The sequence below is a fragment of the Somniosus microcephalus genome, chromosome 1 (assembly GCF_052327205.1).
Source record: "Somniosus microcephalus isolate GS21.2 chromosome 1, FLI_Smic_1.0, whole genome shotgun sequence".
NCBI classification, from domain to species: domain Eukaryota; kingdom Metazoa; phylum Chordata; class Chondrichthyes; order Squaliformes; family Somniosidae; genus Somniosus; species Somniosus microcephalus.
This window is the reverse complement of record NC_140987.1, coordinates 228771600-228796597: the sequence shown is the minus strand read 5'-3', so window position 1 is coordinate 228796597 and position 24998 is coordinate 228771600. Positions and strand designations below refer to the sequence as shown.

The window sequence follows — 24998 nt, the reverse complement described above, 5'->3', positions numbered from 1 at the left end:
TCATTCACCGCCAGAACAATCTCATGAAGACACATCAGACTTACCCGTGTTGAGAAGATCCACACGTGAAGTAAAAGAGCCTGATAGACTTAATCTTTGAGTACAATGTAAAGCTTTGAAAATGTGTTGACTGTTTTGAAAATGTTTATGTTTATAGAGCACTAACAAAAGTGTTACTGATATTATCTTTATTGTTTTCTTGAAAGTTGATTGATATTGATTTTGTTAAACCTCAAAGAAAGGGGGATGTAGTGATCAATAACATGTCAGTGGACACTAGGTGGAGCCGTAGAGCTGTGTAGAGCTGTATATAAGACTACACTACCCAGCTGTATATATATTAAGACTACATTACCCATGAGACACTAGGCTATCCACAAGGCAGCAGTCAAGATGGAAGCCTCTACAGATACTGTACCTAGTCCACATGGGCTCAATAATGTAACTAGCAAAAGCTAGCTGTGTTCATAATAAGAATGTCTATTTATTAATGAACATAAGAATATTCTGCGACTTTCTGACTGGAAATACTCAATTGCCAAGGCTTCCCACACGTTGGAAATCAATTGGCTAATTGAGTGCAAATTGCATCAGTCTCACAGACCCATTTAGATTCGTGTGGGAAACCGACAATTCCCCGCACCTGAGTTAAAATCGAGCCCTTAATATCCCGTTCCCACTGGGCAGAGTGGGTTAAAAATTTAGGCCTCGAATCCTTCAATGGAGGAAGGAGACTTTTATTTCAACAGCTTTGTGTGACTGAGTTGAGATTCTAGTATAAACAGAACAGTATTCTTCCAACACATCACACAGTCTCTCAAATGTCTTGAATATTTCTATTCCTTTATGCACACGCATCATGCAATGCAAACAGGAGAATATCTGAAACAGATGTACTAGTCAACTATTTTGTGCATCTATCACAATTCAAAATGCAGACACTGAAAAGCCGAGGTGAAGGGCTAAAACCCATAGAGCTAGAAACCAAGGTTGAAAAGAGTACAAGAGAAGGCAGAGTAAACTATAATTAGATGACAGCTAGCTTGTTTATGAGAATGCCATACTATGAAGTCCTGTACTGAAATATGCCCTTGCCACAATCAAAACTCATTGCTTCAATTGTTTCATTGCAGGGGAGTTATCCTCAGTATCCTGGCCAATAACTATCCCTCAATCAATATCACTAAAACAAGTTAGCTGGTCATTATCACATTGCTGCATGTGGGAGCTTGCTGTGTGCAAATTGGCTGCCGTGTTTCCCTACATTACAACAGTGACTACACTTTAAAAGTACTTCATTGGCTGTAACGAGCTTTGAGACGTCCAGTGTTCATGAAAGGCGCTATATAAATGCAAGTCTTTCTTTACTTTTTCAATGTAAAATGAATGAACTAGAAGTGTTTACATTTTGTATGTGTTTCAGCATGCTTTATGTATACACGTATGTAGAATTCTGACCACTCCTGCTGAACAAACTTGAAAACAAATTCAGATAGCTCCAATCAAACAAGTAATCCATGCTTCAAAGGACCTTCCCCTTCAGGGAATCATTCTTACACATGATATTTCATTGCTTACATTACAGTCTCTTGGTACCAACTAAATATACCAGGCTAATGAGAACCAATGTACATTGGATTTCTTACTCTTGATTTCTGGGAATAATTAATCCATTAGGACTTCTACAGCAAGCAAGCATTGTCAATATGAGTTTATATTCTGCTGGTTGAGGACAATTCAATAAAAAAACCTATATATTGAAATAAACAAATTGATTTCTCCACCATCTTTAAAACTGTTTCTACAGATTGGTCCCATCAGTGGCTGCCAACATAAACACTGTCTGACAAACCAATCAGGCTCCACTGATCTGTTGTAAAAGTGAAGCAGATACTGTGGAGAAAATCTATTAGGCAATGAATGTTTTTAGGGCTTTTACTAAAGCGCTGATTGCCCCAATCGAATTAGATTCCGCTTGATCCCTTTTCCAGTTGTGGAACCATAGATATGTAAGCATTCGGCTTTTATTTGTATAATGCTAAACCTTTTCTTTATGTCACAATTATAAATTGTAGAGCCCATTTTTTAAAATTAATATATAAGTATAGCAAACAATTGCACTGCTGGCTTCTAAAACTCTAATTCTGGTGGTATTTTGTGCAACAGATGAAGTGATATAGTGTGGCGGAGCCACTAAAGGACTCAGATCGTTTGTATATAATTCCCTTTAACAACATGTTAGCTGCAGCCTGAGTCTGTGGCCTAGAAATTGGGTTGTGGGCTCGCCAGGGCTGTAGCGCCAGAAATTTTGCGCCAGCGTTAATGCGGCAGCGCCCGACGAAAATTCGGTTGCGCCAGCCCCAGACGGCGGCGGGCGCTAAAGGAGGGTTTTAGCGCCTGAAAACGGGCGTTGAATTGGGTTTCCCGGCGCTAATCCCCCGCTGCGGCACCCGATGCGGTGCGGCAGGCTGGGGAACTGCAGGCCTCCTCCTTCTGTTAAGGAGGAGCTGCCTGCAGCCGACAACTGTCCGGCGGATTCCCCCGACATCTGAGCCCGGCACCTTGGGGAAGTGCCGGGCTCGCAGCACACACTCATCAGGGCCGCGGGGGGGGTGATGCAGGAGTCCGGGAAGGGAGGTGCGGGCAGGCGGCCGCCGGGAACGCGGCCGGCCGCCGCTCCACCTTTATGCGCCGGCGCAAAGGCGTGTAAGAACACTTTTCACATTCGTTAGTTGCGCCTGCCACGGGCGAGGCGGGCGCAACTGAATTTGGGCTTGGGGCCGGGTTACCACGGCAACCGGGACGCTGCGCACACCGATGACGTCATCGGTGCCGGCGCAGCGCTACCGGCTAACGCCGATGGTAAGGCCCAAGTCAATTTGCAAAACGGCTATAAGTCCGGCGCAAGGCCCTCTAGCGCCACTAATTGGGCGCTAAGCCCACTCAATTTCTAGGCCTGTATCTTTATTTATACTGTTTACTTGTACAGAATGTGATTACTTTAACAGCGCGGGTAAACGCGATGATGTCACGCCGTACATCACATGATCCCCCACTGGCGGGAAGAACGTGATGATGTCATGACGTCAACCACGGGACCAGGGAGCAGTCCTCGTGGAGCCTTCGAACTGAACAGACCTACACTCGATGTTCTCCTGCAGTTACTTGTTTAAACCTGTTAGTTTCCATTAAACTTCATTTTGTTTGAGCGTCTGAGTGGACCTCAGTCTTTGGATAGGAACTAGACATTCCTACATTGGTGACCCTGACTTTTGCGAATGGTTTTCGCAGAAGATAATCAACATGGAAACGAACGCCGTTACCTTGAAGCTACCGCAGTTCTGGGAGCAACAACCAGCCGTGTGGTTCATCCAGGCTGAAGCCCAGTTCGCCATCAGGGGCATCGTTGCGGATCAGACCCATTATTATTACGTGGTCTCCGCCCTCGACAGCGCCACAGCCTCGCGGATCGTCAGCCTACTCGGTAGTCCGCCTACTGATCGCAAGTATGACACGTTAAAGGCACGTTGCTGCATGTCTTCAGGCTCATGAAGTCGGAGCGCGCCCGCTGGCTGCTCGCTATGCCCGGCCTCGGGGACTCCAAGCCGTCTGAGCTCATGAGCCAGATGCTCACGCTCCTCGGTTCCGAGCCGGAATGCTTCCTCTTCAGGGAGCTCTTCCTCAGCCTACTCCCGGAGCAAGTTCAGGCTGCCCTAGCCAGGTCCGAAGTCACAGACTGCGCGGAGCTTGCTGTCGAAGCGGACAAGATTTTCGCAGTGACACAGCAGCACTGCGCGGCCACGAGGCACCCATCCCCCACAGATGCTGCTCCAGCTCCTCAATCAGCGGGGTTGTGCTTCTACCATGCCCGTTTTGGTGCGAAAGCAAGATGCAGCTGCCCTCCCTGCAGTTTTTCGCACAAAAAAAACCATCTACTGCCACCCTGGTGAAAGAGGACTGGGTCTAACGAGCGCCCCACGGCTGCAATGGCCATCGGAGATTCAGGGAAGCTTCTCTTCATCACCGACTCCCTATCTGGTCGAAGTTTCCTTTGCGACACCGGGGCACAGTGTAGCATCCTACCTGCATCAAATCTCGATATACTAGCTGGGGGCCACGGCCCCGCCCTCGCGGCGGTTAATGGCGCGGCCGTTCGGACCTTCAGAAGGCGACGGGTCCAGGTGTGTTTCGCCGGCCAGCGCTTCCACTGGGAATTCATCACGGCCAAAGTCACACAGGCCATCCTTGGGGCGGATTTTGTGTGCGCCAATGGCCTCCTGGTCGATGCGGCCATGTTCCACTCCATCCCGTGCCACCGCGGTAATGCCGTGCTGCGCACTGTCTTCTGTGCGTTCCCACATCCAGACGACTTCACTCGGCTCCTCGGAGAGTTCCCAGATCTGACCAGGCCCCCTTTCTCCTCCTCGGCCACTAAACATGGTGTGGAACATCACATCACCACCACCGGCCCCCCGGTTTATGCACAGGCCCGATGACTCGAACCCGGCAAGCTCGCGGCTGCAAAAACGGAGTTCGACACGATGGAGCGGCTGGGGATTATTCGCCGGTCAAATAGTCCCTGGTCTTTGCCTCTCCATGTTGTTCCAAAACCCGGCGGCGGATGGCGGCCATGCAGCAACTACCGACGCCTGAATGATGCCACTACTCCTGATCGGTACCCGATCCCGCATATCCAAGATTTCTCGGCCCATTTGGCGGGAAATACCTTTTCTTGAAAAGTCGATCTCGTCTGTGGTTACCACCAGGTCCCTGTGCACCCGCAAGATGTCCCAAAAACCGCAGTTATCACCCCATTCGGCCTGTTTGAATTTCTGCGGATGCCGTTTGGCTTGAAGAACGCTGCACAGGCTATCCAGCGCTTGATGGACTCCGTGCTTCGGGACCTAAAATTCCTCTTCGCCTACCTCGACGACATCCTCATCGCCAGCCCTAGCAAAGAGGAGCACTTCTGCCATTTGCGCACCCTCTTCACACACCTCAGTCAACACGGTTTGATTATCAACCTGGCCAAGTGCCAGTTCGGCCTGCAGCGGATTGATTTCTTGGGCCACCGCATCACATCAGACGGCGCAATTCCCTTACAGACGAAGGTCAAGGCGGTTACATCTTTCCCGCGCCCGCAGACCACCAAGGCCCTACAAGAGTTCCTCGGGATGGTTAATTTTTATCACCGGTTCATCCCTAAGGCGGCTCTGCTTATGCAGCCCTTGTACGAGGCCCTCAAGGCCAAGTCCAGTAAGGATCCGATCAGCTGGACGGCCGAGATGGACCGGGCGTTCGTCGACACCAAAGGCGCCTTGGCCGACGCAACCATGCTGGCGCACCCGCTTCCAGGTGCCACCATTGCCCTTACCACCGACGCGTCGGACTACGCAATCGGCACAGTGCAGGAACAGTGGGTGAATGGGACGTGACAACCGCTGGCATTTTTCAGCCGTCAACTACGGCAAAACGAAAGAAAGTACAGCACTTTCGACCGGGAGTTGCTGGCCCTTTTTCTAGCCATCCGCCATTTCCAGTTCTTACTAGAGGGACGTCCGTTCACGGCTTATGTGGACCACAAGCCACTAACGTATGCTATGGCCAAGACCGTCGAACCGTGGTCAGCTCGGCAACAACGTCACCTGACGTTCATTTCAGAATTCACCACGGACATTCAGCATTTGTCCGGCAAAGACAACCTGGTGGAGGATTGTCTCTCCCGCGCGACTGTGCACGCAGTCCAACTCGGAATCGACTATGCCCTCATGGCTGCGAATCAAGCCTCGGACCCAGAGGTCCAAGCATACAGGACCAGCCCCTCTAGCTTCCAAGCGGCCGACGTCAAATTCCATGCCGCAGGCACCACGCTACTTTGTGACACCTCCATGGGAGCACCCCGCCCTATTGTTCCAGTCGCCTGGCACTGAAAAGTGTTCGACGCCATACACGGGTTGTCACACCCTGGCATGAAGGCCTCGCAAAGGCTGATGTCATCAAAATTCGTCTGGAGGGGTATGCACGTGGATGTCCACGACTGGGCCAACACCTGCGTGGTCTATCAAAAGGCCAAGGTACAGCGTCACGTAAAAACTCCATTGGCCACTTTCGCTGTTCCGGAGCGTCGATTCGACCACATGAATGTGGACCTCGTGGGGCCGCTTCCACCTTCTCAAGGTTTTACACACATCCTCACAATGGTAGACCGCACCACTAGATGGCCAGAGGCAGTTCCTTTGGTTTCCACCACTTCGGCAGACATGGCCAGAGCTTTCATCTCCTCTTGGGTTGCTCGTTTCGGGGTACCGGCGGACATCTCTTCCGATCGTGGACCGCAGTTTTCCTCTGAGCTCTGGAATGCTGTGGCTCAGGGGCTCGGCACCAAACTACATCGCACCACCGCCTATCATCCACAGGTGAACGGCCTGTGCGAGCGATTCCACAGGTCGCTCAAAGCCGCTCTGCGGGCCATTCTTCAAGGCGCGGGATGGGTGGACAGACTTCCCTGGGTCCTTTTGGGCCTTCGTACGGCGCCCAAACAAGATTTGCAATCGTCCTCGGCGGAACTTGTATATGGCCAGCCACTACGAGTACCAGGGGATTTCCTCCCGTCTCCAACAGAGCCATGGTCCGCATCTCAGCAACGTGTCAGCCACCAGGAAGTGGCCAGATGTTTCGCTCCAGTGCCTACGTCGCATCATGGCTTACAGAGCTCCCACGTCCCAACTGAGCTGAAAAGCGCCGAGTACGTGTTTATCCGCCATGACGCGCACCTGGATCCGCTCAAGTCTCCTTACACTGGTCCCTTCCGTGTCATAGAGCCGGAAGACAAAACCTTTTCGGTCAATATCGGAGGTAAACCGGACCACATATCGGTTGATCGGCTGAAGCCGGCACACTTAGACCTGGACCGCCCAGTCGAAATCGCTCAACCGCCAAAACGGGGCCGACCACCCACAGTCGCTGTGCCAGATCCACCACAACCGCCCGCCAGCTTGACCACCGTCCATCAGCTTCCACTTCAGGGTTACAGAAGTCGCTCAGACAGGCTTGTCAGGCCTCCTCGCCGTCTCACTTTTGCTGCTAAAGACAATTTTGGGGGGGCGCATGTGGCGGAGCCACTAAAGGACTCAGATCGTTTGTATATAATTCCCTTTAACAACATGTTAGCTACAGCCTGAGTTTGTATCTTTATTTATACTGTTTACTTGTACAGAGCGTGGTTACTTTAACAGCACGGGTAAACGCGATGATGTCACGCCGTACATCACGTGATCCCCCACTGGCGGGAAGAACGTGATGATGTCATGACGTCAACCACGGGACCAGGGAGCAGTCCTCGTGGAGCCTCTGAACTGAACCGACCTACATGCGATGTTCTCCTGCAGTTACTTGTTTAAACCTGTTAGTTTCCATTAAACTTCGTTTTGTTTGAGCGCCTGAGTGGACCTCAGTCTTTGGATAGGAACTAGACATTCCTACAATAGTTCTATTGTGGAATTTTACTCAGCTAAGTTTATACATATTCCTAAATGTTTTAAAAGGTGCATCTTACCTGTGCCTCTCAGCCAGTGTTCATCTGATTCTTTAAACTGCTAATTGTGGAAAGCCTGCGCACAGACTCCTCCTGATGTCCCTCGTCCAATGACATCACAGTACAGGAACATTGCGGGTCATGTGCGAGCAAACAGATATTTACCTAGAAATCTTTTAGGCTTATGTTACAATTCATGAAACTATGGCCCAGAATAGCATATCCCTTTTGTTAGATTTTTTTCCTCACCCTTCAGCTCCAAAAAAGAATTTGTGCCACAAATTGCTGGAAATGCGAGCTGATAACAGGGCATCCGGGACCTTGGTGAACAATGGGACCAACTCTCTATCTCCTTAACCAATGGGATTTAAGGATAGAGAAGGCAACAGAGGAACAACGGAAAAGAAAATAGGATGAATTAGGGCCAAATCAGGTACAGAGAAATAAAGAGAGGGAAATAAAGATTGTATTAAGAGAGAAAAAAGCTACAGAAAGGATAAGTAAGAAAAGATAAACCTCTAGGAACAATTTACTACCTGCAGGAATGCGACTCCACAGTTTCAATTGTTCCCTTTCTGGGCCGGAAAAGTTGAGTGGCATTCCAGTAACATAAATCTAGTCATTAAAAGGGTCCTTACATTGTTAAGTACCATTAACTTTCTACGGCAAGTTTGATTTGGTTTAACAGCGTAAATGCAGCAATTTCTTGAAACTCATTGGGAGGTTGAGGGTAAGCTGCCATCTTCGTAAGGCTAACAGCAGAGCGGCACAAATTGTCCACCAATTTGTGGCAATTCGCAACTCTCAGCATATCTCTTTTTTGCCATAGATTGTTGGGTTATTGGCACATTAATAATGGTGTGTGCTTTAAACTCACTGTTATTTTCCCAGCAAATTCTGGGTCAATATTTCTTCTCTCAACTCAAAAATGCTTACGATAATTCTGCAAATTATGCATCGGAAAGCTAAAATACAATTCCAGCACACAAACATTTTATCCTGATTTGGTTCATTTAGAATTGCACAGTATCTGCGGCAGAACAATCACCCCAGTTCATTTACAAGCTTTAAAACACTAATCGAGCAGCACGATCATTCAAGCTCTGCCTGCCTTCACAATCTCAGCTGGTTGGCGTATTTACTTGGTTTAATAACCTGCTGCAAACTGTGACACGATCACTCTGTACTGACAAGCTAATTTGAAGCCATCACACCTCCTGCAGTCTTCGAATGTCGCAGCAGACAATAGTCATCGGCCTCAATTTTAACTACCCCCACCTGACAGAAACCGGACGTGGGGGGGCAGTTAAAATAAGGGCATGGACTTATCCACTGTGATCCTGTTGTGTCCCAATATTAACCTGCTCTTCTGAGCAAGTGAGCATGGTCTCTCCCCCCTCCCCATTAAAATCTACAACCTGCAGGAAGGAAGCAGGGTCCTTCGTTAAATATACAGATTGGGCCCGATTATGTCATCGGGACCCGACTACAAATTTAGTCTGAGGCCTGAGCGAGGGCTCAGTAATGGCCTCCCCATCAGGCCAGACCTCCCAGGTCTTGATTGGCACCCCATTTACCACCTTAAACATTCACTCCCTCCACCACCGGTGTACCGTGGCTGCAGTGTGTACCATCTACAAGATGCACTGCAGCAACTCGCCAAGGCTTCTTCGGCAGCTCCTCCCAAACCCACGACCTCTTCCACCTAGAAGGACATGGGCAGCTGGTGCATGGGAACACTACCACCTCCAAGTCACACACCATTCTGACTTAGAAGTATATCGCCGTTCCTTCATCGTCGCTGGGTCAAAATCCTGGAACTCCCTCTCTAACAGCACTGTGGGAGTACCTTCACTACATGGACTGCAGCAGTTCAAGAAGGCGGCTCACTACCACCTTCTCAAGGGCAACTAGGGATGGGCAATAAATGCTGGTCTTGCCAGCGATGCCCACATCCCATAAACGAATAAAAAAAAGGTGGATCATGGACCAGAAGAGGCCCAGACAGGTAAGTTAAATGTTTTTATTGTTTTTCTTGTGGACCAGGAGTGCTCGTCCAGGCTCTGCAAGGAAGCACTGAGCTTCCCTTATCCCAGGCTTCTCCCACTCCCCCCAATCATCCTCACCCCCTCCCTCTTACCACTTACCTGACTGCTGGGGATCGGTCCCGCAGGCCCCCGGTTGCGGCCTCCTGCCTGCAATCTTCCACTGCTGTTCCTCGGCCAGGTACTGCATCCCCCGGGTTCGGGCAGGATTCCAATGAGGCAATGAGGCCTCCACGTCCCTGAACTCCCCGGGAGCACTGCCCACCATACCTGCCCCTCCCCCCCATTAAAATCAAGTCAACCTTACCTACAACTTTCATTGCGACTCAAGCCTACCTCAGGAACATCTGGCACTACAGATTGGACGATAATTGCAACAAACACATTGGGGTAGACATACATCTTAGCCGGTAATGCAAAATGGGCAATAGTGAATCAGCAGCTTGTTTTACACACCTGTCTATTCGCTAACGCTCATTTAACGTTACCAGCCAAGACAAATTTCTACCCCACTATTTCACAGTTGCCATCCTCCGTCCTATGGACTCATAAAGGCTGATTTTCCTGACCGTCCAGTGCCTGGGTGCTGAACAAATGCAGTGTGTTCAAAGCTTTGCCTCTCCAGACCTGAGTAAGCCCAAATTTTGGTGAGCTGGATTATTCTGGATTGCAACATTTGGTCCTCTGTTGCAGGCTTATCTCTGCCGGGCCAGGTGCCTGGAGCTGGAGGAGAGTAAAGTTAGCCTCAGCTGGCAGGCTGGTGCAGGGCTTTTTGGCTGCTGTCCAAAAATAGGAGCCAGAGGCCTCCAGCCAATCCCTGACCCAGAGTCCCTGATAAGCAGAAAAAGACACTTACCAGCAGGGTTTCTGTCTATGCCCCTATGATCCTCTGATTGGCAAGGAGCTGAGCAAGGCTTTAAGGCTTACTTTTTCTGGGCGCTTCTTTAAATGCGAACCTGGCTGGTGACCCAAAAGGAAAAGGGAACTGGAGGGCCGTAAATGCATCCTCATTGTATAACTTGCTGCTGCTGCTGGCACCACTCTAAAAACAGGTGCTGGTCTCAAACAGTGCACCAAGTACACTCAGTGTAACAGTACAAACTGTATAAGTGCAGCATTCAGAAGATACGTCAATGAAAATGAGAAAGCATGTGCTTCATTGCTGTAATCTTTAAAAAATGTATACATTTTTTGATCACTTTCTTTTGTGATGATAAAATAACAGGACAGCAATGCGCAAGTCTCCTGTGTAACTATCTACAGAGTGCCTTTTTCTTCACAACTTTCTTACAGTTAGCATTCATTTTGTGAACATGTTGCTGCCACACACCTCTGAGTCTGCATGGGACCAATTTCCTTGTGATTAGCACTCGATGAAGCCTTATTCCTGCGTGTTAAGCACATGAAATAGAGATGGAGTCTTGTGATGCTGAGTTACCATTTGACATTTGCCGGAATTTGTGAGACTTTCTCCTGAGGAGGTGCAGACTTTCTGCACCTGCAATACGCACAGGTTAAGGGCAGTTATTCAAATGAGGCAGTGACATCATAGGACCCCACTTTGGATAGATTGATGAGGATCCCACCTGAATCATGCGGGTGCCTTGGCCACCTAAAGAAAAGGCCCAGTTCAAGCGGCAGCGGACAGGAATGGAGCGGGAACGCTAAGTTTTCGGATGTAATTTTAACTTCGCAGCTGCCCTTTTCCTGGCAGGCAGGGTGGGCTGAAATTGCCACTCTGGGTCAGAAAGTCATGGGTTCAAGCCCCACTCCAGAGACTTGCGTACATAATCTAGGCAGACACTTCAGTGCAGTACTGAGGGAATGCTATGGCATTACTGAGACTCTGATAGCATTTGAACTGACTGTTCCACTTCACTCAGTCAGTGGTTAAAATTCCATTGGGATCCTAATGGGAGGGGGGGGTTGACATTCAGTCTGCTGCCCCTGCCCCACCTCCCCCCATCCACCCAAAACCTGCTTCCAGAGGAAAAGTGCTTGGATTGAGCCATGAAATTGTATCGCAAGACTTGACACTATTCACTATCGCTACGCTGTCCCAGTCTCATAAGAGCTCTTGCTCAACGTCCAATATATTAAATTGCTGAGATGTTAAACTGAAGCCTTGTCTGCCCCCTCAGGTGATGTAAAGGATCCCATAGCCCGATCCGAAAAAGAGCAGGGGTGTTCTCCTGATATCATGCCTGACATTTGTCCTTCAACCAACACCAACAAAAACAGATTAACTGGTCATTCGTCTCATTGCTGTTTGTGGGATCGCGCTGTGCTACAAAACAACAGTGACTACACTTCAAAAGTACTTCATTGGCTGTAAAAGACCTTTTTGATGTCTTGAGGATGTGAAAGGCACTATATAAATGCAAGTTCTTTCTTTTCTCCTCGTCGTGCATTCTGATTATACAAAACGTTAATCGTACGTCATTAATATATAAATGCTAAATATTCATTTTAAATGGAATTTGAATCATTGCGTCATTTTCCAATCCAGCCCTCCCAATTAAAATGTAAATTTTCACTTGTTCTAAATAATTCTTGCTTTCCCATAACTCTGATCTGGAACTGAGCGAAATGGGAATTGAATGTACGCTCACCTTCAGCATAGTGCTGCAATGCTCTCCCCGAACAGATTGCTTCAGGGTTGGGTTGTTGTATTATATTCTCCAGTAAGGCAGGTAGACAGTGGGCTGCACCAAAATTACCATGAAAAGCAAACCAATATCTGAAAAAATGAAATTCATCTGGTTTGTGTTATATCTAATCACAACGGCAAAATAAATGATTTATTGATTCACTTTAATATCATTGTAAATTTGCAGCTCTGTTACATCTTTCCATCAAAACGAATGATGCACATTGTGAGCTTGGTATGGTGGCCCAGTGGTTATGGTATGGCCTAGCAATCCAGAGCTCGAATCCCACCATGGTAAATTAAATCTGGTGAGTTATGGCTTGCGCCATTCAAAATAACCGTGAAATCTGGGGGAGTGCCATAAAATTCCAACTGGCTTTAAAATAAAAAGCAAAATACAGATGCTGTAAATCTGAAAACCAAAAAACAGAAAAAGCTGCAAATACTCAGCAGGTCAGGCAGCATCTGCAGAAAAACAGAAGTCAGTCAGCCAACAGATCAGGTCTAAAGACCCTTGCTCAGATGACGCCTGTTTCTACACAGATGCTGCCTGTCCATCTGAGTATTTCCAGGTTTTAAAAGACTTTGAACTAGAATTAACACTCTACAAGGGAAACCCAGACGCAATAATATTATTAGTTTTCAGACTCTGGGGCAGTCATAACAGACTGGATTCAGTGTGCAACCATAGATAATTCTATTCTATGCAAATAATCCCATCATTAGACTCAGGTCAGGCTTCATAAAAAATAAGTTTGGGGGAGAGACTTCATAAAAAAAATTTGGGGCACCTCTTTAGTTTAATTGTGAGCAATCCATCAAAACCTATCACTTCATTGGAAACAAACATCATAAAATCACTTGCGTGCACAGCCCTGCCAACTTTTCTCTCAACTTTGCTGTTCAAAACAGTTCTTCTTTAACACAAGAACAACCCAGGCATTGAGAAAATGCTTTAATCCCCTCACACCTGTTTGGAAAGGTTCCGACCATTCTCTCTATCGCTCACCTACATTTGATCTGCTTACAATACATCTAAGCTTTCACATTTTCCTTTATTTCCTTTTCAATTCCGTTTTGACTCCTTTTCCACTGTTTTTATGAACACATTGGATAGCGTCAATTTGTCTGGTAAATTCGGTATAATAATAAGGGGGCTTTGTTGTACAATGAGAATTTCATAGAGTTTTCCCTGCAAAATAAATAATATTAATACATATACTGTCTGAGGCTTACAGGAACAGATAAATACTCTGTTCTCTGAATGCTAAAATTGCTCTAACACTGCCACCATATGGAAAGAATAGAGCATAACAACCTCAGGCTAAGTGTAGAAAGAAACATAGAAACATAGAAGATAGGAGCAGGAGTAGGCCATTCAGCCCCGTGAGCCTGTTCTGCCATTTAATGAGATCATGGCTGAGCATCCAAATTCAGTACCCTGTCCCTGCCTTCTCCCCATATCCATAGAAACATAGAAACATAGAAGATAGGAGCAGGAGTAGGCCATTCGGCCCCTCGAGCCTGCTCCGCCATTCAATGCGATCATGGCTGATCATCCGAATTCAGTACCCTGTCCCTGCTTTCTCCCCATACCCCTTGATCCCTTTAGCCTTAAGAAATATATCCAACGCCTTCCTGAATATATTTAATGTATTGGCCTCTACTGCCTTCTGTGGTAGAGAATTCCACAGGTTCACCACTCTCTGGGTAAAGAAATTCCTCCTCATTTCTGTCCTAAATGGCCTACCCCTTATACTTAGACTGTGACCCCTGGTTCTGGACTCCCCGACCATCGGGAACATCCTTCCTGCAGCTAGTCTGTCCAGTCCTGTCAGAATTTTATAAGTTTCAATGAGATTCCCTCTCACTCTTCTAAACTCCAGAGAGTACAAGCCCAATCGTCCCAATCTCTCCTCATACATCATTCCTGCCATCCCAAGTATCAGCCTGGTGAATCTTCGCTGCACTCTCTCCATGGCAAGAAAATCCTTCCTCAGATAGGGCGACCAAAACTGCACACAATACTCAAGGGCCTAGAAATTGGGTTGTGGGCTCGCCAGGGCTGTAGCGCCAGAAATTTTGTGCCAGCGTTAATGCGGCAGCGCCCGACGAAAATTCGGTTGCGCCGGCCCCAGAGGGCGGCGGGCGCTAAAGGAGGGTTTTAGCGCCTGAAAACAGGCGTTGAATTGGGTTTCCCGGCGCTAATCCCCCGCTGCGGCACCCGATGCGGTGCGGCAGGCTGGGGAACTGCAGGCCTCCTCCTTCTGTTAAGGAGGAGCTGCCTGCAGCCGACAACTGTCCGGCGGATTCCCCCGACATCTGAGCCCGGCACCTCGGGGAAGTGCCGGGCTCGCAGCACACACTCATCAGGGCCGCGGGGGGGGTGATGCAGGAGTCCGGGAAGGGAGGTGCGGGCAGGCGGCCGCCGGGAACGCGGCCGGCCGCCGCTCCACCTTTATGCGCCGGCGCAAAGGCGTGTAAGAACACTTTTCACATTCGTTAGTTGCGCCTGCCACGGGCGAGGCGGGCGCAACTGAATTTGGGCTTGGGGCCGGGTTACCACGGCAACCGGGACGCTGCGCACACCGATGACGTCATCGGTGCCGGCGCAGCGCTACCGGCTAACGCCGATGGTAAGGCCCAAGTCAATTTGCAAAACGGCTATAAGTCCGGCGCAAGGCCCTCTAGCGCCACTAATTGGGCGCTAAGCCCACTCAATTTCTAGGCCAAGATGTGGTCTCAGCAAGGCCCTGTACAACTGCAGCAAGACATCCTTGCTCCTGTACTCGAATCCTCTCGCTATGAAGGCCAACGTACCATTTGCCTTCTTAACCGCCTGCTGCACCTGCATGCTTACCTTCAGCGACTGGTGCACAAGGACACCCAGGTCTCGTTGCACTTCCCCCTTTTCCTAATCTATTGCCGTTCAAATAATAATCTGTCTTCCTGTTTTTGCCACCAAAGTGGATAACCTCGCATTTATCCACATTATACTGCATTTGCCATGCATCTGCCCAATCACCCAACCTGTCCAACACACGCCCACCCAGATATGTGTTGTCTGCAAACTTGGAGATATTACATCTAGTTCCCTCGTCCAGACCATTAATATATATTGTGAATAGCTGGGGTCCTAGCACCGATCTCTGCGGTACCCCACTAGTCACTGCCTGCCACTTGGAAGAAGACCCGTTTATTCCAACTCTTTGCTTCCTGTCTGCCAACCAGTTCTCTATCCAAGTCAGTACCTTACCCGCAATTGCATGTGCTTTAACTTTGCACGCTAATCTCTTATGCGGGACCTTATCGAAAGCCTTCTGAAAGTCCAAATACACCACATCCACTGGCTCTCCCTTATCAATTCTGCCAGTTACATCATCAAAAAATTCCAGTAGATTATTCAAGCATGATTTACCTTTTGTAAATCCATGTTGACTTTGTCCGATCCTGTCACTGTTTTCCAAATGCTCTGTTATTACATCTTTTACAATGGAATCTAGCACTTTCCCCACTACCCATGTCAAGCTTACCGGCCTATAATTCCCCATTTTCTCTCTACCAACTTTTTTTAAATAGTGGGGTTACATTAGCTATCCTCCAATCCATGGGAACTCTTCCAGAGTCTATAGAATTTTGGAAGATGACCAGCAATGCATCTACTATTTCTAGGGCCACTTCCTTAAGTACCCCAGGATGTAGATTATCAGGCCCTGGGGATTTATCGGCCTTCAATCCCATCAATTTCCCGAACACCATTTCCCTACAAATACTGATTTCATTCAATTCCTCCCTCTCATTAGACCCTATGGCCAAGAAATTGGGTTGGGGCGCCAAAGTGGCGCAAAAGTCGCCTGAGCGCAGGATTTAGCGCAGCGATCGGAGTAATATCGATCGCCAGAAATTCAGTTTCAGTGCCCCTCAAGGGACACGGGGCGAGGCTCGAGGTGATCAGCGTCCCTCTTAGGGCGCTGAAACTGATTATCGCAGTGCAACGTGCCGCAGCGCCACACGCTGCGGCACGGCACGCTGCGGTACTGCAGGCCTTCCTCCCACTGTTAAAGGGGAGGTGCCTGCAACAGCGTGACCCCCGCTCACGAGTGCCGGCAAATGAGCCCGGCACCAAGGAGAAGTGCAGGGCACTCGGGAAACAGCCGGCAATGCCGCGGCGGGGGGGTTAGGAGGCTGGGGACGGAGGTGCTGGCAGGTGGCCACCGAAAAAGCGGCCGCCCCGCACCTCCACCTTAACTTGCGCTGCTGCCGGCATAGTAAGGCCCTGTGAACCGGGCGCGGGTAGCGAATGGCGCAACTGCGGCATTCGTTACCAAATATCGCGAACGGGGCACGAATGGGGTGCTGCGCACTCCGGTGACATCATCGGTGGTGGCGCAGCGCAACAGGCTAATGCCACCATTAGCGCCCCTCCTGAATATCGCGGGAGGCACAGCCAGTGGCGCTACAGCCACTGCCTGCCGCTTTAGGCGCTAATAAGTGGCGCTACTTACCCAATTTCTCCCCCTATGTTCCCCGACATCTCTGGGAGGTTATTTGTGTTCTCCTTTGTGAAGACAGAACCAAAGAATTTATTTAATTTGTCTGCCATTTCTTTGTTCCCCATTATAAATTCCCCTGATTCTGACTGCAAGGGACATACGCTTGACTTCACCAATCTTTTTCTCTTCACATATCTATAGAAGCTTTTATAGTCTGTTTTTATGTTCCCTGCAAGCTTACTCTCATAATGTATTTTCCTCCTCTTAATTAATCCCTTTGTCCTGCTTTGCTGAATCCTAAACTGCACCCAATCCTTAGGTTTGCTGCTTTTTCTGGCCAAATTCCATGTCCTCTCCTTGGATCTTTTGCTATCCCTAATTTCCCTAGTTAGCCACGGTTGAGTCACCTTTTTTGTTTTATTTTTATGCCAAACAGGGATGAACAAATTCTGTAGTTCATCCATACGATCTTTAAATGTTTGCCATTGCCTATCCACCGTCAACCCTTTAAGTAATGATCCGCAATCCATCCTAGCCAACTCGTGCCTCATACCATCGTAGTTTCCTTTATTTAAATTCAGGACCCTAGTCTCTGAGTCAACTGCTTCACTCTCTGTTTTAATGAAGAATTCTATCATATTATGATCGCTCCTCCCCAAGGGGCCTCGCACAACAAGATTGCTAATTAATCCTTTCTCATTACATAATACCCAGTCTAAGATGGCCTGATCTCTATTTGGTTCCTCGACATATTGGTCCAGGAAACCATCCCATATATACTCTAGGAATTCCACCTCCACAGTATTATTACTAATTTGGTTAGCCCAATCTATATTTAGATTAAAGTCATCCATGATAACTGCTGTGCCCTTATTGCACGCATCTCTAATTTCCCATTTAATGCCATCCCCAACCTTAGCATTACTGTTTGGGGGTCTGCATACAACTCCCACTAACGTTTTCTGCCCCTTGGTATTTCTCAGCTCTGCCCATACAGACTCTACATCATCAGAGCTAATATCCTTCCTTACTATTGTGTTAATCTCCTCTTTAACCAACAATGCTACACCACCTCCTTTTCCTTTTTTCCTGTCCTTCCTGAATATTGAATACCCCTTGATGTTGACTTCCCAGTCTTGCTCACCCTGGCAGAATGTCTCCGTAATCTCAATTATATCACATCCGTTTTCATCTATTTGCACGGCTAATTCATCCACCATATTACGAATGCTCCGCGCATTAAGACACAAAGCCTTCAGGCTTGATTTTTTAACACTCTTTGGGGGAAAATTTCAGTTGGTAGCACCACCCATTAGCGCCTTAAGATGGCGTTAAGTGGGGCGCAAACCAACTAGCGCCCGGACGCGGCACTGCCCACGCCTCCCGCAAAATTCAGCAGGAGGTTAGTGGTGGTGCTAACTGATAGCGCTGTGCCGCTGGCGATGACGTCATTGGTGTGCGCAGCGCCCTGCTCATGCCCCGGCTGCGATCTTCGGGATCGCCCCCTGATTTACTGCCGGACGCTATGTCCGACAGGGTCAGCGGGGCGTACCTGCGGCCCGGGAGGTGCAATTTAAAGGCCTGGTGTGGGGCGGCCATTTTTGTTGCTGGCTGCCTGCCAGCACCTGCCTGCGCACCCGTCCCCGGCCTCCTGAACCACGCCCTCCCTCCCGCGGAGTGCCGGCTGCGTTCCAAGAGCCCGGCACTTCTCTTGGGTGCCGGGCTCTTTTGCCTGCACTCCCGATCCCCGGGAGCCCAGCTGCACAAGGCCTCCGCCCCTTTAAGAAGGGGAGGAAGGCCTGCAATACCGCAGCATGACATGCCGCAGCGTGTGGCGCTGCGGCACGTTACGACACGATATTCACTCACAGTGCCTCAAGAGGGATGCAGGGCACTTCCAGTGGCGCCCCGCTTCCCTCTTGGGGCACAACTACTCAATTTCCGGTGCGGGGGAAGTGCCCCAGCAAAGTTAGCACCTCAATTGGGGCGCTACTCAATTTTTATCCCTTAGTCCTTTTAGAATTATTATTTACTGTGGCCCTGTTTGATTTCTCTGCTTTCCACTTTTGCTTTTCTCCATCCTGTCTTTTGTTTCTATCCTTGCTTCCCTTTCCTCTGTCTCCCTGCACATGTTCCCAACCCCCTGCCATTTTAGTTTAAACTCTCCCCAACAGTACTAGCAAACACTCCCCCTAGGACATCGGCACTTGCATTTATATAGTGCTTCTCGTGACCTCAGGACATCCCAAAGTGCTTTACAGCCAATTAAGTACATTTTTTGAAGTGTAGTCACTGTTGTTAATGTAGGAAACGCGGCAGCCGATTTGTGCACAGCAAGGTCCCACAAACTGCAATGAGATAATGGTCAAATAATTTTTTTTAGCAATGTTGGTTGGGAGATAAATATTGGCAGGAAAACAAGGAAGAATTCCCTTACCTCTTCTTTGAATAGTGCCACAGGATCTTTTACATCCACCTGAGAGGGCAGACAGGACTTCAGTGTAATATCTCATCCGAAAGACGGTGCCTCCTTCTTCTTCTTAGGCAGTCCCTCGGAACCGAGGATGACTTGCTTCCACATTAAAAATTAGTTCTCAGGTGACTGATGAGTCCAGTGCGGGACCTACAGTCTCTGTCACAGGTGGGGCAGACGGTGGTTGAAGAGGTGGGTAGGGTGCTTGGGTTGACGTGCACTCCTTCCGCTGTTTGCGCTTGGCTTCCGCTTGCTCCCGGCGAAGAGGCTCGAGGTGTTCGGCGCCTTCCCGGATGCTTCTCCTCCACTTTGTGCGGTCTTGGGCCAGGGATTCCCAGGTGTTGGTGGGGATGTTGCATATTTTCAAGGAGGCTTTGAGGGTGTCCTTGAAGCATTTCCTCTGCCCACCTGGGGCTCACTTGCTGTGTCGGAGCTCCAAGTAGAGTGCTTGTTTTGGGAGTCTCATATTGGGCATGTGGACGATGTGACCCATCCATCGGAACTGATCGAGTGTGGTCAAAGCTTCGATGCTGGGGATGTTGGCCTGAGCGAGTACACTGATGTTGGTGTGCATATCCTGCCAATGGATTTGCAGGATCTTGCGGAGGCATCATTGGTGGTACCTCTCCAGTACTTTGAGGGGCCTGCTGTACATGTTCCATGTCTCTGAATCATACAGGAGGGCGGGTATCACTACTGCTCTGTAGACCATGAGCTTGGTGCTGGGTTTGAGGTCCTGGTCTTCAAACACTCTCTTCCTCAGGTGACAGAAGGCTGCACTGGCACACTACAGGTGGTGTTGGACTTCGTCATCGACATCTGCCCTTGTTGACTGTAGGCTCCCGAGGTATGGAAAGTGGTCCACGTTGTCCAAGGCCTTGTCATGGATTTTGATAATCGGGAGCAGTACTGTGTGGTGGGAGCAGGTTGGTAGAGGACTTTTGTCTTACGGATGTTTAGTGTAAGGTCCATGCTCTCGTACGCTTCGGTGAAGGTGTTGACGGTGGTTTGGAGTTTGACCTCAGAGTGTGTGCAGACGCAAGCTTCATCTGCATACTGTAATTCGATGACAGAGGAGGGGATGACCTTGGATCTGGACTGGATGCGACGGAGGTTGAACTGTTTCCCGTTTGTTCTATAGATTAGCTCCACTCCAGCGGGGAGCTTACTGAGGGTGAGATGGAGCATTGCCGCAAGGAAGATTGAAAAGAGCGTTAGTGCAATGACACAGCCTTGCTTGACCCCTGTCCATACATGAATTGGGTCTGTGGCGGATCCGTTGGTCAGGATCATGGCATGCATGTCGCCGTGAAGCAGGCAGAGGTTGGTGACAAAGTTTTGAGGGCAGCCGAATTTGAGGAGGACACTCCATAGTCCCTCATGGTTTACGATGTCGAAGACCTTTGTGAGGTCAATGAAGGCCATGTATAGCGTTTGCTGCTGTTCCCTGCATTTCTCTTGTAGTTGACACACGGTGAAGATCATGTCCATTGTGCCCCTTACTGGGCGGAATCCGCATTGCAACACTGGGAGGAGCTCTTCAGCCACTGGGAGAATACGATTGAGGAGGATTCTTGTGATGACTTTCCCTGTGGCAGATAGCAGGTAGACTCCTCTGTAATTATCGCAATCGGACTTGTCACCTTTCTTGAAGATGGTCACGATGATGGCGTCTCTGAGATCCCCTGGCATGTTCTCCTCCTTCCAAATAAGAGAAATGAGTCCATATATTCGCGCCAATAGTGCTTCGCTGCCATGTTTTAGCGCCTCAGCGGGGATTCCATCTGCTCCTGAGGCCTTGTTGTTCTTCCGTTGTCGGATGGCCTTTTCAACCTCATGCCGGGCTGGGGTTGTGCTGAGGTGGCTGCAGGTAGCATGCTGCGGGATGGAGTTGAGGACACTCGGGTCGAAGACAGAGTCTCGGTTAAGGAGATCCTTGAAGTGCTCCTTCCAGCGGGCACTGACTGCCTCTCTGTCCTTGATGAGTACCTCTCCATCTCATCCAAAAGACGGTGCCTCCAGACAGTGCAGCACTCCCTCAGTACTCCATTGGAGTGTCAGCCCAGATTATGTGTTCAAGTTTCTGGAGTGGGGCTGTGAGCCCACATACTTCTGACTCAGAGACGAGATTGCTACCCACTGAGCCGTGGCCACAGATATCTCAAGAGACAAGCAACAAGAATGGAGTTCTTTTAAAATCACGTTCAAGCCCCCTGATGTGTCAATGACTAATATCTTTGTGTCAGGGCTTCCCAAAGTCAATCCAAAGTGTCCATATCTATTTTCAGATGTGGTACTGACCCGTACCAACTAGAAAAGTTCCAAGCCAATACCTGGTCTGTGAGCTGGTCTCAGCTAGGGTGGATGAGGACCACTGCAACTGGTCTGAGCAGCCCTGGGTTAGGTAGTATTAAAAGATTCGGCAACGGTTTCTGTCCTTGATTGTTGTGCTAACTCACACCAAGTCCCGCTTACCCATCTCCCTGGTGCTCACTGACTTACATTGGCTCCCAGTTAAGCAATGCTTCAATTTTTAAATTCTCATCCTTGTTTTTAAATCCCTCCATGGTTTCACCCTTCCTTATCTCTGTAATCTCCTCCAGCCCTATAATCCCCCATGATCACTACACTCTGCCTATTCTGGCCTTTTGAACATCCCCGATTTTAAAGACTCCACCATTGGTGCCCAGGTACTAAGCTCTGGAATTCCCTCCCTAAATCTCTCCACCTCTCCACTTTACTTTCCTCCTTTAAGACGCTCCTTAAAACCTACCTCTTCGACCAAGCTTTTGGTCATCTGCCCTAACATCTCCTTATATGGCTCAGTGTCAATTTTTTTTTGATAACACTCCTGTAAAGCACGTTGAGACATTTTATTACATTAACGGCACTAAATAAATATAAGTTGTTGTTGTGAGAAAGTGTTTGGGGGAAAAATTCAGTATCGCTCCGTTTGGAGCGCCATTATCTGCCGTGCACAAAATTTAGCGCCTGGCGCTAATTATCGCCTCCGACGGCAAACTTGGCTTTTATCGCCCCGGAGGTGGTTGGAGCGCTAAATCAGGTGCTTTACACCTGTCTTAAGGCGCAAAGGCCGAGGAGCGAGGCGCTACCTCAGAGCGCTGGCGAAGCTCATGTGATGTCAGTCAGCAATGGAACACAGACACAATGGCGCTGGCCAGTTCTTAAAGCGGACGGTTGGTCTTGCTCTCCATCCACACCCTGCTCATTGCAGCCTTGAATCTTGGCCTGGAGAGACCTGTACATCAAATCTGCTGGAAAGAACAACGGAGAGACCCAGGGAAAGAGCTTAGAGTGCAGCCCCCATAGTCTCTTCTAAATCGATACAAGGAAGGTCAAATCAAAATGAACCTGCGAAGGGCTGCTCAGTACCCAAAAGTCTTTCACACAGCGTTGAATCTCTCCAGAAGTCTCTCTCTCTCTCTCTCAGAATGCATGGTGCAAAAATGTCACCAACAAAAAAAGGCAGGAAGCGGTCGCCTTTAAATAGCGCTCCCCCAGTCCCTTCCTGGCTGCAAAACGCTCCCCTCAACCTGTCGTTGCTAGCGGCAGGTGGTAAGGCAGGGGGTGCCACTCAATTTCCAGTCCGGGGCGCCACCGGGGCATTGTGCACTCGACTGACGTCACAATCTGCCGGCGCAGGAGATCGTGGCAGTAGTGTTTAGCGCCGCCGCAAAATGTCTAGTTAATTTCGTGAGCAGCGCAAACATCGCCTCGTCCGGGTGCTAGTTGCTTTGCGCCCCATTAGCGCCCTCCTAAGGCACTAATGAGAGGCACAAACCAACTGAAATTTTCCCCTTTTGTGTACAGTAAGTACAATTTGGGGTTAGCTGTGAGGTGCCACAGTTGAATAGCCTGCTACAATTCCTGACTAGGCCAATTAAAGAATGAACAGCTCAGTGAGGGATTGTCCTGAAAACAAACCAGCCTCTTCAAGTGAGAAAAGGAGAAAATTCAACAAAATAAAATAAAATATTTTTTATGTCCATTTGCTATAAATTGGCACAAAGTTATGGACAGTTTTTTCTCCAAGAATTACACAATAATTTTCGTTCTCATACTGAGGGAAAGATTTTCTCTGTGCACCGTGTGTAATATCATAAAACCTTGTGCACAGAGGAAATCTTCCCCCACTGTTGTTATGAAATGTTTTGCAAAGCATTTTCCCACACTCATCAACAAGGAATCCTGACGAATTCATGTCACTGTGAGAGATGCTACAAATGACTTTTCTGTTAGTTTTTTGAAAATTAAAATCACATAAAAAAAATTTGCATCAGAGATTGCAAAGCTACTGTGGCTGCAAAATAGCAGGTCAGCGACTGAGTTTTCAGAGCACTGAGATGGCTCATAAACTCCTGCCTTCAAAAGTGATATATTAAAAAAAACTTTAAAAGCACTTTTCAAGCCAACTGACCTGGTCATGTACGTCACTTGTGATGGCACACTCGGAACATATGACATGCTCCGAAGGCAAAGGAAAGCATTTGAAAGGAATACAAAACCTCAGCAAACTCTTTTATGCAAAGAAAGCAGACACTTGGACTGAACAACACTTATTTAGAAGCTCAGCTGCCTCAAAAAAATCTTTGAGCACACACGCCCATGTTTAATGCTTTGCTTGAATGTCAACAAGGAGCAGTAAAATACATGATCTGTACAATGACTCCCCCACACAGTGAGTTCCCAAACTGCAGTTGAAGGCCTGGAAATTCTGTGGGGGAATCATCTGGTCTTTCACCCTAACTTCAGCCATTTACTGGGGTTCTTTTTTAAAATTCATTCCTCATTGACAAGGCTGGCATTTATTGCCCATCCCTAATTACCCTGGAGAAGGTGGTGGTGAGCCAGCTTCTTGAACTGCAAAGGGCAATTAAGAGTCAACAACATTGCTGTGGGTCTGGAATTGCATATAGGCCAGACCAGCAGATTTCTATTCCCTAAAGGGCATTGGTGAACCAGATGTGTTTTGACAACAATCCAGTAGTTTCATAATCACCATTACTGATATTAGTTTTAATTCCAGATTAATTTAATTAATTGAATTTAAATTCCCCAGCTTGCCTGTGGTGGGATTTTGAATTCACATCTACCCAGCCCATTAGTCTAGGCTTCTGGATTACTAGTCTAGTAACATAACCACTATGCTACCTTACCACTGCCAATCTCCTGCTGGAGTTAGGGTGGGAGAGAGATCCCTGTGGAATTTCAGAGCCAAAAGGACCTGCAAGGTTCCCTATGGAACGAGAGGTGAAGCTGGAGGGTGAATCTGCTCTATTGGCCAGTTTCAAAGGAGATCTGGTCGAAACCAGTGGACAAATGCCAGTTCATGATCTTGGCATGGATATGATGCATGGAGTAATTTGGTGGGGTGGGCAAGTGTGGAATTAGATGGCAAGGAAGAACAATAGATTGTCATAGAGTCATAGAGTTATACAGCACAGAAAGAGGCCCTTAGCCCATCTTGTCCGCGCCGGCCATCAAGCCCTGTCTAACCTAATCCCATTTTCCCGCATTTGGTCTGTAGCCTTGTATGCTATGGCATTTCAAGTGCTCATCCAAATGCTTCTTGAATGTTGTGAGGGTTCCTGCCTCTACCACCCTTTCAGGCAGTGAGTTCCAGATTCCAACTACCCTCTGGGTGAAAAAGTTCTTCCTCAAATCCCCTCTAAACCTCCTGCCCCTTACCTTGAATCTATGCCCCTTTGTTATTGACCTCTCTACTAAGGGAAAAAAGTTCCTTTCTATCTACCCTCTCTATGCCCCTCATAATTTTGTACAC

The 24998-nt window shown here is 48.4% G+C and overlaps 1 protein-coding gene across 1 annotated transcript; it reads right to left on the bottom strand.

Moving 5' to 3' along the window:
- Nucleotides 1–13264: 13264 nt before the first annotated feature.
- LOC147124659 (uncharacterized) lies at nt 13265–18872 on the bottom strand. Its single transcript, XM_085983482.1, has 3 exons — nt 18756–18872; nt 17061–17975; nt 13265–13321 (listed from the first exon to the last, which is right to left on the bottom strand). The coding sequence occupies exons 1-3, from the start codon at nt 18870–18872 to the stop codon at nt 13265–13267; spliced, it is 1089 nt and encodes a 362-aa protein (XP_085839608.1).
- Between the last annotated feature and the right edge of the window lie 6126 nt (nt 18873–24998).